This window comes from Lissotriton helveticus, chromosome 3_2, assembly GCF_964261635.1.
Source record: "Lissotriton helveticus chromosome 3_2, aLisHel1.1, whole genome shotgun sequence".
NCBI lineage: Eukaryota > Metazoa > Chordata > Amphibia > Caudata > Salamandridae > Lissotriton > Lissotriton helveticus.
In genome coordinates, this window is record NC_136062.1 from 41,971,795 (window position 1) to 41,988,660 (window position 16,866).

A 16,866-nucleotide genomic window follows, 5' to 3' on the forward strand; every position below is an offset into this window, starting at 1 on the left:
ATCTATTTTGTTAGTACCATGTTTATTTATGGTCCCTCCCAATGCATTGTTTGTGGCCTTTAGCTCATTCAATGATGGCACTCATGCCACCACAGTAAAACACCTTTGTTTTTGTAGTCCTTCGTTGATTTTCTCTTTTTTTCTGTATACACCGTGTGATTACTTCAATTTGTACATGTGATGAAGGAAACTGCATTGGTCGAAAAGCGTCTTGTTGGGAGTAACACCTTACCACATCAACCTGAAAAAGCGTCTCCTTCTATTTGGAATTGTTAGGACAGTTTTTGACGGTATGTACAACAAGAGGTCCAACTGACCTATATGTTTTACAGAAAGACAACGTTTTTGTTAACATTTGCAGAGTATGGGCTTACATTTGAAAAAAACATTTGCGGAGAAATGTAATTAGTAATAACAAATGTTCTACCATGAGGTGTTCCCACATGTCTCCGGATAAAAATGATAACGGACTTCTGTGGGTGGGCATAGTGCCCGGGACAAGAAAGGGCCCAAAACGCACGGTGATCAGATACAATTTTCCACAAAAAACGAACCCTTTTTTAGGTCGAGCCTAGAGCAACTTTTAGTAAGGGGCTTCAGAAAGCTCCCAAAGCTCACCACACGCGTGCGTGTGTTTTTTTTCCTCACAGGGTAATGGACTTTGCGTGCGTCTTTCAAATAAAGATAGCACGCAATTGGGCAAAGGCGGGTGCATGTCCCTCCTTTGCTCTGCCCACAGCCTATTGCTTGCGGTTACCCACACAGGCCACATCTGTTTTCAATTATCGCGGCCAGACACGGGAGCGATAATTGAAATAGATCGCTCGCTGTGGTGTGCCGTGCGCGCACCACTCACGGGCTTGTTGTTCCATTGAGTTTTTGAACGAAGTCAGTTCCATCCCAAGATCGCGTACAATGGGTTTAAGCACAATGATGGTATTGTTCTCAAAGGTTTGTTAGCCGCTTCCATGTTCCGTAAAGCTACAGTACCCTTGCATCCATACCTCAGAATTAGTAATCCGTGTATATCCACTTCCGCGATGTGTCAGTACCAGCTGACATATGGCTTTCCCATCTTCTGCTTTTCGACACTTCTTTACTCCATGCGTTTGGCTGCCCGGCCTACTATCCCTGATCAAGCCTTGGAGTTGAAGATAGAGTGCTATTAGACTTGTCTATTTTGGGAGGCGTATAAGCAGCTGCGCTTTATGCAGACATGTCGATCATAGGCATAGCCCTCAGTCACTTCCTTCCATATTAGACAGAGTAATGTTCAGCCATGCCCACAAATTGCGCAACAGGCTCTGTAACCTGGAGTGATTGCTTCCTCAGCAGCAGTGACTGGGTCACCACTACCATGTGTAACTATTCTAGTGTAAACATTCGCAGGTCTTTTAAAGTATGTTTATTGTAAATGAACCCTATTACGCAAGTGTTTACGGGTTGCATTATTCTTCGGTTTCGATGGGCGTCGCAACATTACGCCATTTTTTTGTTTTGTTCTTTATTCTTAAATGATAATCATACCCCCCAAGTACCGAAGTATGTTAGTTAGGTGTAGGTAGGTATTGACTTCCAGTGCCAGGATTTGTATAGCACTGTAAAGTATGACCGTCTCACTTTTTTAGACCGAGTCCCATACTTTACTTACTTTGTTATTCTGAAAGATGTGTAATGTTTATTTCTAGCACTCCTAACGTAAACCCCGTAATATTTACTTATCACTTTAGACAAAAGGGTCATACATAGTGTATAGAAGAGTGGAACTCTTTCCTTGAAATCCCCATTGCCCCCATCATGTTCTTGTGCTGGAATATCGGCTGTATCATTGCCCTGTAAGTTTTAAAGAGGACCCAGTGCATTCGGTTTGTGGACCTATTAAAGGCACTCAATGTAAAGAATGGAAATATTATTGTAATTATGTGTAATTGCTGCATTTTATTTTCTTAGAACTTGTTCCTTTTGAATGTTAAAGGTTTCAACATATTATACATTTTTTTCTTGTCTGGGATTAGTCATTTTTTAAACTGTATTTTTGATCAACTACTACCTACGTGCATGTATCATAACAGACAAACAGCAGAACCCAGATCAGCGTTTATCTTTCAGCCATTGGAGCTTAACTTGTGACATTTTTGCATTTTCTCCCTCGAACACCTGTCTTGTATTATTAACGGGTTTACCTACAATTGAACGGTTAGCGTTTGTTCTCAAATGATTAAGTTCGTAAGGGATTATAGTAGAGTAATTCTTGTGCTAATCACTGATGAACGAGAGTGGTTAACATCTTAGGTTTTTTTTGTTTTTGTGTGCACTATTACTCTGCAGTTGAATGTCTATTACTTACACATGGTTTGTATAAGAGACATGGACCTGTAAGCGTAAGCCCAACCCTGCACTTATTGAGTAGCGTTCTTTGGCAATGTTGGACACATTGATACTCCTCTGAAAGGAAAATGATAGGTGAATAACTTTTATGAATAGAAATAGACACATTTCTTACTTGGAAGAACTCTAATTGGGTCACTGGGTGTGTCTGTTTAGCTGTAGTCTTTTACCCCGGCTTGCTCCCATCCATGACTTGCTTTGGCCCATAATAAAATAGGTCTATTTGTAGAGCGCATTCACACTGCAGCAGGGTGTGCTACAGCAGTGCCCTTATAAGGTCTCAAAGGCGAGACCTATTGGCTATGCCAATGCTGGTTTGTAATATGGTAACCTTATTTTGGGCCTAGACTCAGTTGCCATCCAGGGAAAACTACCAAGCCATTTCTGAAAACTAGATAACCAGGAGAGTCTAGGGTGGAGTGACTTGTGTAGATTTCATGACCTTTTTTATGTTTGTTTTTTTACCCCTGAATATGACATGTAGAATTACATAGTAATACTGCATCAAGTATCACGGTACTATGTGATATTTGTATTAACTGGGTCCCATACTACAGCTCCAAAATACTTTGTGATTCAAAATAAGCCCCTACGTAATGTGAATAGAAGGCTTCACATTGTTTATATACTCATAGCCCCAAAAACCCCATATGTCGGCAAGGACATGCCTTCAAGTGCCGCTTGCTAAGCCAGGTTCCCAGCCAATTACCTAAGGAAGCAGACTCTTCTACACTGGCTTCTAGAGCATAGGATTTTTCTTATGTTAGATTTACAAAATATATTCCTTCTCAAAAAACTTTAAATCTTTCTTTCTCTGTGAGTAGTGTACAAAATTGGACAAAGATGAGTGTAAGTTGTCAAGCTATTGAGCTTGAATTACTACCTCGTTCACTCACAATGGGTGTGTGAACCTTGCAAAGCTATTCGTCTAAGCCACATGACATGACTTACAAATCTATGTCTAAAAAAATAGTTTCTGGAAGTTTCCGATCACTCATTTTTTAGACATTTGATTTCTCCCTGTTAAAAATTCTGCTGTCTACCTTTAATGCGCATGTTGTGAGCCATTCTTCTGTACAAATAAATACAATTCCCAGCATAGTTCACTTACAGGTATACGGGATTGGTGTTAGCCAAGAAGATGACATTCGTTTCCAAGGGTGCAACAGCTGCCAGAATATCTTGTTCAATTGCCATGGGAAGCACCGCATATCCACAGTAATCAATATGCTCTCCTAGGAAAGAGAAAAATACATTTCAGTCTGCCTGCGTTATGCCATTTATGAAAAGAAGTGTTGGAAGTGTGACCATGTGCCAGTAGCAAAGAAAACTCTTCTATGATTTCCAATGGGGTAAATAGTCCATTTTAAGGTACTGTGCTTGATGCACAAAGCTTTCTGTGGACTGAATCATTTTTGACTGTAGAACTATAAGATACTGCTCTGCAAATACTGTTTGTTGCTTCATACTTCACACTACATTGAGCGTGGAAGGCCATTTCATGAGAGTGCTTAGTACCAAATTATGGAACAAACTCGCGTTTCATTTCAGAGGACTTTAGAGCCACTTATCCTTCAGAAAAGACATAAAGACCTTTCCTTTTTGATGTCTCCAGTCCTACATCTTACACCTACAAATCACTGATTACAAGTGTGTTAGTCTAATTAGTTCAGTAGGAGCAATGCCAAACTATAACAACCACAATCCATTAGGCTATCACACAGAACAGAAGTCCATGATGGAAAACAGTGTCCGCAATGACCTGGAGGGAGGCAGTCTCTCTATGCAGCACTTGTATCACCAGGCATCAGCTACAGTCATTATGGTTATCTGCTCTTAGAACTAAGATGCTCCTCTGGACATGGGTGTAGGAAATGCAAAGTGGATGTATCCCCACCCCCCTCAGACTTTGTGGTGGGGTGGACACAGGGGACAATCAATGTGTTCTGTTTATCAAGCCAGGAGAGCCAGCAGAGTAAGAGAAGGCAGGAGATGCTATTGTATGTCAATGTTACTACGGCTCACACGACTTGAGAAAAGGAAGAAATTTAAGAGACCGTAATTAAAAAGTTAACATAACCAAAGTGGTCTCAAGAGCCCCTAGAAAGACTGCATTTCAGGTTACAGCTCTTCGATGATGCACTTGCCAAGTACAGCATGATTTCTGACAGGCATATTAAGTCACTATGTTTGATTTTCTCTCTGTGTGAAAACATTCAAAACAGAAAATCCCACATTAAAATAAAAAGCTGGCATGTGTGTGTTTTATTTAAGGTGTGATAACGGGATTTTTTTAACTCCATGTATTAATGGAATTACTGAACATAAAGCACTGACCTTTGGCGTTAAAAGGAAGAGAGAAGGATGCAAACCTTGATTCAAATCCGAGCTTCCCACTTGACCAAACTGTTTAAGCCACAATCCATCACTTTACCTCACAATGTATTATTGCTCTTTTAACCATTCAATTGAGAAGTAATTCAGTACAGTGCTGTGTGCTCTAAAAACCTCACTTATATAAAGTTAATATAAAATAATCTTGCTTTACATTTAAAAATAATATAAGCTATAAAATTTAGAGAACATGATAAACTGACAATTTTGGGTAACTCATGGCACTGTCGTGAGGGCATTGGGGGATTCTTCAATGTGTCAGTTCACTGACATAATTGTATATACGTAATTGCGATACTGAAAAATGTTTTTTTTTTCATTTTAAAGTCTTTATCATATTGTTGACATTTATTTCTTGATGTACATCTTTTAATGGCTGTTAACTTCTATATCCTCCTCGCGACCAGAGTCTGATGGCGTGCGGGCATCCAATTCTGGAGAAAACAGCTAGCGTCCTGATGTTATAAGCGACAAACCCAGTTGCCGGCAAGACCATGCCGGAGGCGAAGGATCATCCCTGGGAGAACCCGCACAATGCACCTTCCTGCCCGGCACCACTGGCACTTTGGGTCTTTTTTTTTTCTTCTTTAATGCAATTTTCTCTAGCGCGAACATTACCCGAAGGTGTCAGAGCTCTTTACAAAAGAACCAGTTGCGATACATAAGGATTTAGGATTACATGAAAAGATACAAACAGGAAAAAAATGTGCAAATGTACAAGTTGTAAAGTCATACAGGAAAGAGATACACATGGATAGACTCTAAGAATGACATAGGAATGATAGTGAGTACAAAGGTCTACTACATGTATTAGTGGTTAGAGTTATCTATATATACATATAAATACAAATAGTAGATTTTCTCAGGATTTCATTTTACCAGCAATTCGGCTTGGACAAGAATATATCACATTTACAGAGTGAAAAGAGAAATAAAAATTTTAAAAAATCAATTAAATTAAAATAAAAAGGGGTAGAGAGCGGTATGTGGTAGAGAAGAGTTTGAGGCTGAGATTGGTGAGATTGGTGAGAGGAGAGAGGGGGACCTGAGGGGGAGAAAGAGATAAGGCAGTCCAGCGTAAGAGAAATGTCTGAAGGTCAGCAGGATGGAATCCAAGGGACCAAAGGAAAGGACAAGAATCAACAAAATGGGAGACCCGGGTCGTGGGCAACGATGAAAACCATCTCAACATGGCAAGATGCACCCAGAGCAAGAGCGACAACAGGAGAGGGTCCCAAAATGGAGGGGCGCACACGAGTTCCAGTCCAAAAGTTATGAGGTGGGACCAGCGATGTGGTGTTCCGGCAGCCCCTGTTGAGAACTTAGGGAGTACTGAAGCCCAAGTCACATGAGCGGCTTGACAGAGGAAAGCCGGAGGGCCTGCCCACGCCACCCTATAGGTCTGTTAGACAGCCAGAGTTGGCACAGACTGTGTAAGGCCCCATCTCCCCCTCTGTGACGGCAGCATGGGGGAGTGCGGGCGCTGGAGTCTTTGGGGCCCGCTGGGGGCCCGACCGGATGGGCGGGGCTGGGTTCATCATCAAGATTACGCCGGAAGTTTAGGCCTGATCCAGGAAGCATTCCCATTTTGTGCCCAGGAACCGAGACATGGCTTGGTAAGTGCCCGGGTCAAGAAGAGGGGCAAAATGCTCATCATGCCCGATGGTGGCCAGGGGAGTCTGACACTGCCAGAAATCTGAAGGGAGTGTGAAAAGAAGTACAAAGTCATAAGTAGAGTACTTAATTTATTATGTCCCATCTTCACAGCTCCCCGGCAGCAAAGGTCGAAAACCCACATTCAGTGTTCCACGCAGGCAACAACTAAGAGTAGAGAAAGACCGAGACGGAACATTCCAGATGCCCAACACACCCCCTTCCTTCACAAGGAAAAGAAACATATTAACGTAAGATAACGAAAACAAAACGTTAACCCAAAGGGCAAATAAAACATAAATCAATGCATGACATAATCTTGAAACTTGACAGGAGAAGCTCTTACCCTGGTAGGAATCTTCCTGGAAGTGGTGCAATCCAGACAGACATCCATTCCGGAAGGAAATGCTTCAGTGATAGTGCAATCAGAATAAACACCCATCTTCTCACCAACATACGCAACTTTGGATTGAGGTACCACGGAGACAGCACATTTGTTCCACGTTTTCCCATTCTCTAGCTCCACCACGTGGTATTTCACCTCCCTCACTTTTACCGGAGCTGAGAACCGAGAAGTCCCCTTGCGAAATAAACTGGGCTTCTTGGTTCTCACCCAGTCACCCTATGTAAGTAATGGGACCCCCTCTAAGGTACTGATTTGCAGGTCAGGGAGAAGAGGGGAAAGAAATTTGAGATAACAACAACTATGAACACAAGCTCCCTTGTGACCTCTCTATTTCTTTAAGGGTTTTAACCTCTTAAATTATTGCATGGGCATAACAGAACACAAAATTACATGGTTCTTATTTCCATTCTCTTTTTTATTAATTTGTTTGAATTATTTTTCTCTTTGTTATATCTTTCTAAGCATGGTTATCATTAAAAAAGTACAAAGAAGATCATTCTTTATGTACACATTTTGGTGACATGAAAAATAATTCACAAGTTCATTAAATGATGTATATACAACCAGGCAGAGAACAAGCAACAGTCAAACCACGCATACATACTACACACATATTATACCACAAAATATCTGTGCAAGTTATCGCGTTATGTTGGTTCTGGTCTAATGCCCACAGACAGGGTCACTACAAAGTCTATGATTTAATATAGACTTGGTGGACGCGTTTCGGTGGCAATCGATAGCAGTAGAAGCCACATTCTTCAGGACCCGCCAGATTATCAAAGATGCTTCTCTACACCCTGGTTTTTCTCCACTAAAAACGTTGCTGTAGCCTATCACAATTTCACGTTACAGACCTTCTTCAATGTGGTCGTTATTTGTACCACAGAATTCTCAGAAATTCCTAAGATGAGAAGAAAGAAAGATCCCTCAAAGTTCCAGTCGGAGCAGCAGCAACTTCATATCCACTCAAATGTCTTATCACGGAACACCACTTTTTGTCTTGATTCCCCAAGTATGAGTTTCTCCCTCTTTTATTGTTACTCCCTTTCGTAGTATACTCTCTCCTGGGAAGTATCTGTAGGGCTAGGTAGTAATGATCAATCTGTCATCAAAAGCGAAGCTCGTCAGTTTCTCCAGAATGATTCAAATACTATTGTAGGGATAACTCTTTACAGAAAGGACACCCTAAGTTGATTCATATCACCATCCATTGAGGTTTCACGCATGTATCTGTCGAGCAGCCAGTCACCAACACAAACAGGGGAAACCCTCCTTGAAAAAGTTGCATACTTAGATTGTACCACCGCTCTCACATCAGCTACTTTGCCTAATTTACACTGATCAACCTCCTTTCTAGACATCCAGTCTTTTTTTTAACTTGGAACCCGCAACCCTCCCTCTGAGAAGAGTGAAAGGGGATATGCCAGTACTGACATGAGGGGTAGTCCTCACTGCCCACAGCATGTCAGCAATGGCCATTTTCCAGTGCAAACCGTTCACTAGGGCTAACTGCAATTGGTCTTCGATAACACGGTTCATGTGCTCAACAAGACCATTGCTGCGGGGGTGATAAAGGGAAGTCAGAATGTGTTTGATGCCATGTTCCCTAGGAAAGGTTCGCATTTCCAAGCGCCATTGTCAGTCACCAGTTCCTCTGGAAACCCTTCATGAAGGAAAACTTCTTTGAAAAAGTTGATGATGGACGAGGAATTGACACACTCCACAAACTGCACCTCAGGCCATTGAGAGATGTAGTCCACCAAAACTAATGCATACAAAGGAGAATTCCCAGTGATTCCAAAAAGACCAGCCACATCAAAGGTTAGTTTGCACCAAGGTGAATCCTTCACAACAATAGGATCGATGGAAGTGGGAAATGTTACTTGAGTTTTGTCACTCAATGTTTGAGTATGTGTTTTCAGCCCCTTGAAGAGTCTTAGAGGCAAATGCAATTGTCTCCTCACGACCGCCACTTTTCTTCTGCATAAGGACAGCACTCAAAACAAATTTTGCTAACATCGGTGGAGACGATGCACAGGTCATTAATGTTGAAAAGCTTAAGGGGGTGTGGCTGCACAATTTTCTTTTTTAGAAGTTTAAAATGATCCTCACACTAATTGCACCACACATACCTGGCATTTTACTTAAGGAGTTCCCGCAAACGGGCGGTTTTGACAGCAGAATTGCTCACAAATTTGGCACTCCACTAGCCCGAGGAAAGAGCAAAGCTGGTGTTTGTTTATGGGTACAGGTGCATTCTGAATGGCATCTAAGATTTTTACATTGGGTTCCACTCCTTTGCTGGATATATGGTGGCCCAAGTAATCCACACCCTCCTGAAAGACCTTACACTTGTCCTTCCTTAAAGTCAACCAATGCAACTTCACAATCTCCAATACATGTTTGACCCTGCAATCGTGCTCCAATTCAGTTTTTCCTTAGACGAGAATGTCATCTTGAATGAACATGACCCCCCACAGTGTTCTTATTGCCCATTAGGCGTTGAAATACCGCGGAGGCCGATGCCAAACCAAACAGCATGCGTTTGTAATGGAAAGCTCCTTCAGGTGTCACAAAGGAGGTGAGGTGTCTGGAGTCTTTGCTCAACTCAACTTGGTGATAGGCTGTGGAAATGTCAAATGAAGAAAAATATCTAATGTTGCAAGCTTCTCGTTGACGTTAGGTAGGGGCTGGTGATCCACCGAGGTGTTAGAATTAAGATTGCGCAAGTCTACACATATCCCAAGGGACTTATTTGCCTTGCGTGCCAAAACTATAGGGGCCCACCACTCAGACCTCCCAATGGGCTCAATTACATCCATGACACACAAACATACCAGTTCTTGCTTTTTAGCTCACTGCGCATCCTCAGTGGTATCTTTTGCACCTTATGTATAACTGCCTTTGCACCTTTTTTATGGTGGATGCAGTGCTGAAAACCCTTCAGCTTGCCTAGACTATCGCTAAAAACTACAGGATACTTCTGGATCCACTCATCACCGGTTAGGCATCCAAGCATTACAGTGCTAAAAGAGTTGGAAGGTGAGGATGTGTTGTAAAATTGATGTGCCTCACGTCTTGACAAAAGCATGTCAAGATGGTTGGGATCTAGAATGATACCAAGTTTTCCTTGCTCCTCCCACCCCAACAAGTTGGCACCCTCGTCCACTATGTACACAGTTCCAGTGGCAAAATACCCACGGATTTCCAAAATGGCCTCAAATTTGCCAAGAACGTTTTCCTCCATAAGCAAAAATCCTAATGTTAAACTGGTGTCATTGAATGTCTTCCAGCCCACCAAAATCTTTGGCATTAATAAGGGTGAATGGGGAACCAGAATCGTCCAAGAAACTCACATTCTTGCCATTCACACAGATAACACACGCTGGGATTTCCTCTTGTGTCATCCAGTCACGGATGCTATCTCAAAAACTCCCATTGGACTGTAAGGATGAAGAAGACAACATTAATAAAACATTTGCATTCTCCTCACTTGAGTCAAATTCTGCTTCAATAGATTGGACATTTGGGGTGGTGCCTTTGTGTAACACGATGGCCTTGCACACTCAAGCAAGATACCCTTTCTTACCTCATTTAAAACAACTTTGATTTAAGGCAAAACAAAACTTACCGCTGCCCAAATGGGATTTGCTCCCACAACAAAAACATGAGAGTTGCATCTTCTCAGTCTTGGGCAACGTAGGTGCGCATGTGGGACTTTGCGTAAAATGATCAATGGTATCCTTAGCAGGCTTGGAATTGTGCTTTGCACTTAGCAATTTGACTTCATCAGGTTGCACAGGTCCACTCATTTCCTTCATTCAGAATTGGGAATGTTTGATGCTTCTGGCAAGAGTGAGGGCTGTTTCTAGGTCACTCTTCCGATGATAGAAGTTTTTCTTGATTTTTTTTATTGCATGTGCGTTTAATGAGTAGGGAGGGGCCTCCCCTTCCGAGAGTCGTCGGGTGTCCCCAAAGTCAAGAACCATGATTCCGGAACGGACTGTGCATAGCTCCGCCCAGCATATGGGCCGTGACTGCAGGCTCAACCTGGTGCTGAATCAAAGAGTGTGAACTATTGAATCCATAGAGAAAACAGGATCCACAAGAGACTACACTAACAAGGATCAACATGTTCCCAACATTGTTTCAACATAAGCATCTACCAGCTCCGCATCTGGTGTGCATTTTTTAGAAAGAGGCCAGAACTTCGGCGTCAAACCCGGAGGGGACGTGGCCCAGGAACGAGAGATCAACGAATAGACAAATCTACGAGGAGCCAAAAAACCTGGTAATCAACATTTCCAGTACTGCACTCACTAAATTCCACACTTCAAAAAGAGACTCCCTTTGTCCCGACATACCATTCAAATGAATTTGAAACAGAAATCAGTTTTTACAAATTCATGAGGAACTTACGTCTTAGACATTTTTTCACTAAGGTGGTTGAAACTCCACCAACAAGAGAAGAAGGATCCCTCTTGGGCCTTAGAAAGTAAAGTACTTTTGTGGCACCCATTACAGTCCAGTTTACCATTTTTGAAAGTCACTGAAGTAGTTTATACTCCATCACTTCACAGAACTATCATCATGATATCGATGTGTGTGACTAACATCCCAATGTTTGACATTTTCTACACACTATATACGCATGTTCATTTTGACACAGTGGACTATGTAATTGTGTTGTTCTTTTAAATATGATCTTCAGTAGTACAATGCGGATTACCATTATAACAGCATTCGGTATTACCAGCATGAATGTAGTAATCTCACGTTCTTTTACCACGCATGATATGCGCATGACTGTGATTACACCACCTGATCAGAGATTAAGGTCTAGACACGATCGTTTTACTAAATACTTTTAATCTACATCACAAATGAAAGACGTATCCTCTTTCTTTCATATTCGAAACTTTGGTGCATGCTTGCACTTTTTTTACAAGCTTTCTATGCAACGTTGTGGCTAACATGCCTTTCGAGTTATTTAATTTTGCAATTTTCTGAAAATTGTTACAGAATTATTCTCCTGATCAAGGGCACCGTCCCGAAATGCATTTGAAATTCATATAAAGCGACTTACAAATGTAACCATACAGAATGATACATTGAGAAGATTTTTATTGTCTATGGAAAAAAACACACCACTGATGTAAAACTATGTTCTCAACTAAATAAAATCAAGGACATAATTGTTTACAATTCATTTGAACTGTATTGCTTTTGATTAAATTAAATAATGGTTTTCGCCCTATGGAGTGCACTGTGGGGATGTTGTTTATGTTTAAACAACGCAACTGCTTTTTTCAGGACTTACGCCCCAGGTCAGAGGGCGATACCGACCTGCACCCTAACAATGAACAAATCAGCTCTACCAAAGTAAGTATGAGCAACTATAGAGTGTCACCATTTTTTTTTCTTCATTCAGACACTAGGATAGCCACAAAGTCGTGCTATGAACATGCTCATCCCAAAGCAGAAGGCTCCGATGTGACTAAGGGCGAGCGACTCCCATGGACATCTCAGTGATAATGACTAACACACTAGGACATGCCCTGACGAGGGCTGCTAAGTGAATGTGGGGGTGTGGAAGGAACAGGACGGAAACTGGCTCGAGGTAGGTATGGTTTTATTTTCTTCAATACACGTTTGTGTCTGCTGGTGAGTCTTTTAGCGGCAAACTGTGCGGGGTCCGTGGTGGCATGTAGTATTCTGGTCTTCCTGACGGTTTCGGAACTGGGGCAACCTCTTCTGGACCACTTCAGCGAGGGCAGTGTCAGCTCCCGAGTAATGCAAGCAAGACAAAAAGAGGTAGGTGTCAGTTGGGCTGTCAGCGTTTCCCACTACTAAAGGACCGGGGGTGAGGAGACCTGCAACACCGCGCACTTGTATTTACAGTGGCGTTTGGTGAGGGGGTGAGGTGGTGGGTCACGGGTAAGGTAGGTGAAGGAGTCGGGAGGGGTTAGCTGTGTGAGTCGGAGCGGCGTGCTCCTGGTCGAACTAAGGGCGACCCCGCCTCCCTGCCCAAACCGAGAGACGGTCTCGTACCTGGAGTTGCCACGCTCTCCTCTGAGCATGGCTCGGGGATGAGTGGGGTCGTTGGCCTCCGGGCTCTGCTTCCGGCGACTCTGTATGCGGTCCTTCATTCTTCCTCGGACTGTACACACTGACTGTTTTCGATTCTGCCGCGGCTCCGCTACTCTCCTCCTTCTCCGCGTATGTGACGTCGCACACCATCTGCTGGGCTTCCGGGATTATATCCAGTGACTCCCTGCTGACGTTCGTTGTGGGCAGAGCCTCATCACAAAAGTAAGCCCAGTTAAAGACTCCCTGCTCTTTTTTCTTGTGCTCAATGTCCCAAGACCAGTTCTCCTGTTGGGAACGAGAGAGAGAGGGTGACACAGTCCACCAGTCTTCTTCACGTGGCCTCTGAGGCGGGCATGCCCGGCCACAGTGAACAATTATGTTCATCTGATTCTCTACTTTGCTGTGCGAGATCGAGGAGAAAGCTGATGGTGACCCAGGGAGTCTTGCACATTTAAAAAAGATACCATCTTGAACAGTTGGTGGGACTACAGCTAAATGTTGTTACATTTGACTGTGCTATATACTGCTTCACATATTTTTGCACCATAGTTAGGTTCTCTTCATAAATTAGCAACACAAAGTGTATCAGGTATTTGCATCCCTTAACCATCACAAAATTGATATTGACATCCACCAAGAGTTACATCTGACAGACAATACGATTGTTGGATTGTTAAAACCCATGTTGCTAACTATTCCAACTATGCCGGGGAGTGGCAACAGTAATACGCAAAGGAATCTGTGGTACACGAACATTGTTAGTGATGACAGAGCAGGCAGGTATGTGATTCTAAATGGTGCTCTACATGGCAAGACCTACGCTTTTACTTCTATATATGGGCCTAATGTAGACAGCTCTGACTGGTGGCAAGGAACTGTCAATGAGGTATTTGATAAGATAGTAGCTAGATCCAGACATACTGCAAGTCCACACCCAATGGCAGCTTCCCAGTTACACATCATCGCACATCAACAATCTAGTAGATGTATGACGAATCAGAAAAACTGAGGGAAGTGAGGGTACATGCATCATCTTCTTGAACAATGCATGGTCCAGAATAAACTAGTGGCTGGTAACTAAGGACGTGGTTACCTGGGCCATCAGGAAAGAACACCTCCCCCAAACACTCTGACCATGCCACAGTCCTGCTTGAACTGCCCTCATCTGACACCCACAGCAGGGCGTTCTCATCGAGAGTCCCACTAAATGTACTCAGAGGCTGGATCTTTAAACAGGAAATTAAGAGCGAAATCCTTGAATACTTTTCCATCAACTCAAAGTCCATGACCTTGGCCTGCATACTTGGGGAGGCATTTAAGGATGTGATCAGCGAGAGGGGATATATGATAGTGGACCTGGATTATTATGCATTATCTGGTGACAGTCAGCGGTTCATCCCCACAAAGAGTAAGCTTATGAAATATGAAGAGGCAGCTGTCAGAGACTACCTGGGTAGGGAAGCTGTGGCCAGGAGATAGGGGGAGGAAGACAGAGCTGGCAAAACACTCAAAGAAATGCTACAGAAAGAATGAGCTAGTACATACATCACTGAATTAATTAAAGATTAGGATACTGCTCTCACTAGTATCAAGATCACACCAAATGGGGCTCATAGATAGCTCCTGGTGCCTGTGAAGAGCTGCATGTGGGGTGGATTTCATTCACCTTTAATGGTAGCGTCCCCAGGTGGCTGGATTTTGGTCTGACGAATTCGAGATCATTTCAAAGATTACTGGCATTCCAGCTGGTGTAAGGCATCTAACTACTAAATTCCTCCTTTTGCCCACGAGAAGTGTGGCCAAGCATTGTGAGTGGGGATTCTCCTCAAATAAAACAATGGCTAGAGGATGCTGCATACTGCCAGCTGGGGGTGTCTGTCTGATGCCAGACAAATCACAGCCCAAAAACAGTTGCACCCTGCTTATTATGTATCTGAAGAAGAGAATAGAGATGCAATCCAGGGAGGGGGGAGCTAGAGCTTGGGCCCACTAAAACATTTATCTCCAGACCAATGGTCTTGATAGCAGCATGAGAGGTAAAAGGGAGAAAACAAACCACAGCAAATCTCAATACAGTGTAACCAATGTGGTCACACACTAATCCAATTGACAACTTAATCTGAGTTTAGTAATGTTTTATTATACATTTAGTAACAAATCGATATAGAACAGCCTCAACATTATCATATAGAAGTACAGGACAAACAAAATGAGTCCAAATCTCCTGAAGAGATATACACAATATTCTACAAAGAAGACAACTATCTCTATGATGACGATGCAAATGATCAAGAAAAAGAATTGAGTATTAAACTGCATCGAATGGTTCTCCCAGGTAAGCATGAGCGAGCAATCTCTCCCTACACTACATTAAAGGGTGACCCTACACTAAGAAGCATTTAGTAAAGGTGAAAATAGAAAGGTGTCAGTTATCAGATTTGTTAGTAGAAGGCACACCAGTCATGGGTCACATAGCATAAAGCTGCAAAAGACGCTTAGATCTGTTCCCTGTGAAGTCCTAAGATGTCTCTCTTCCCTCACTAAGTCACAGCAGAAAATTTCAATTGTATTCAAGGTAGACAATCCCACGAGACATTTGCTACTCATTTTCCAGGACTCTGGCATAAGTGGGTATTTGCACCCCCTTTCCCACATCGGTAAGCTTCAACTTCATTTGTCTTTGGTCATTCTTCTCCTTTGTGAGAACGCCTCTCTCTGCTTGTTACAGCATTTCTGCTTTCCAACTTCGTCTTCTCATACCTTGCTATCTAATGAAAGCAAACCTCTTCGATGCTAACTGATGAGGCTTTGCCCACACCTGCAGTAGAAACAAAAATACAAGCAAATACATTCTACGTTGAAGGTTAAAATAAGAATTACATGTTAGATTCTAAACATGAGCTTGAACTGAACGGGTTTCTCAATGTCCACTCTAGTCAAATTTTGCATTGCACAGGGTTACAGAGTATGTGCACATTTATAAACACATACTAAATGCAGCTTCTTAATACTTTGTAAAGAATTACGAAGATGTAATTCCAAATGCACTTGCATGAAAATAATTCATGTTACACATATAAATGTTTAACATTAGTCTACACATACACATTCTAATTTAACTTCTCCTGCCACATTAATAAGTAAATGTTACATAGACCTTTATTAGTCATATTCTATAGACATAATTCTTCACATGGAGTACTTTATATATGCAATACTCCATGTCCTTAGTAACGTTCATCACACAGATATATTAGAGTTTAGACTACGCATGAGCACTCCTACAGTATATCTCAGGATGGGATCAAAACTACACTTCTCCAGGGGTAATGTCTCACCAATGACTGATTAAGCATATATACCAGGTTTTGATGCCTGGATGCTACTCATTTATAAGAGTGCAGCAGACAGCCTGCTCAAAGCGTGACGCAATGTACATTAAAATGTTCTGATGTCTTGTGCTGCTGCTTCCCAACAATGGCCTTGGTATTGTCTACTGGGGTGAGTGAACTGAATCAATTCTGATGGTCGGACTGAACACCTAAGTCAACATGCCTTTATCCTCCATAATACAGCACTGTTGTATAATGCCTCACTGTACATTGTAGATCCTCTTGTTTAACTGAAAAATCTAACGATTTTATGCAAATAGCTGTATGAGGTACAATAAAGAGCTTCGTGAGAAAGACACAAAACTTTGTTTAAGCATTTTATGGCAGTAGGTAATGGCTACATTATCGAGGGAGACACATTAGCTCTGACCTATAAAGCTGAATATTTACGCACCTACATGTGGAGTAGTTCAAATACGTACAGACTATAACCCAGTGCTCAATTTGTTGCTGCCAGGAGAAGCAGTCAATGGCTCAGCTAAGCTTGCAAGATTAGCGACCATATAGCAAAACGTCCTGTAAACAGAATGTAATAGACAA

At 42.3% G+C, this 16,866-nt stretch overlaps 1 protein-coding gene across 6 annotated transcripts in view; it reads right to left on the reverse strand.

The window, feature by feature from the left end:
* Positions 1-16,866, reverse strand: part of GALK2 (galactokinase 2) — a 1,491,044-nt gene that overhangs the window by 1,161,549 nt on the left and 312,629 nt on the right. For all 6 annotated transcript variants that reach the window (XR_013609829.1, XM_078684791.1, XM_078684790.1 and 3 more), the window contains one exon: positions 3,500-3,623. Coding sequence is in view for 5 of the 6 variants with exons in the window: in XM_078684791.1 (XP_078540917.1) it covers positions 3,500-3,623 (124 nt within the window). In the remaining variant the exon portion in view is untranslated. The remainder of the gene's footprint in view (positions 1-3,499; positions 3,624-16,866) is intronic.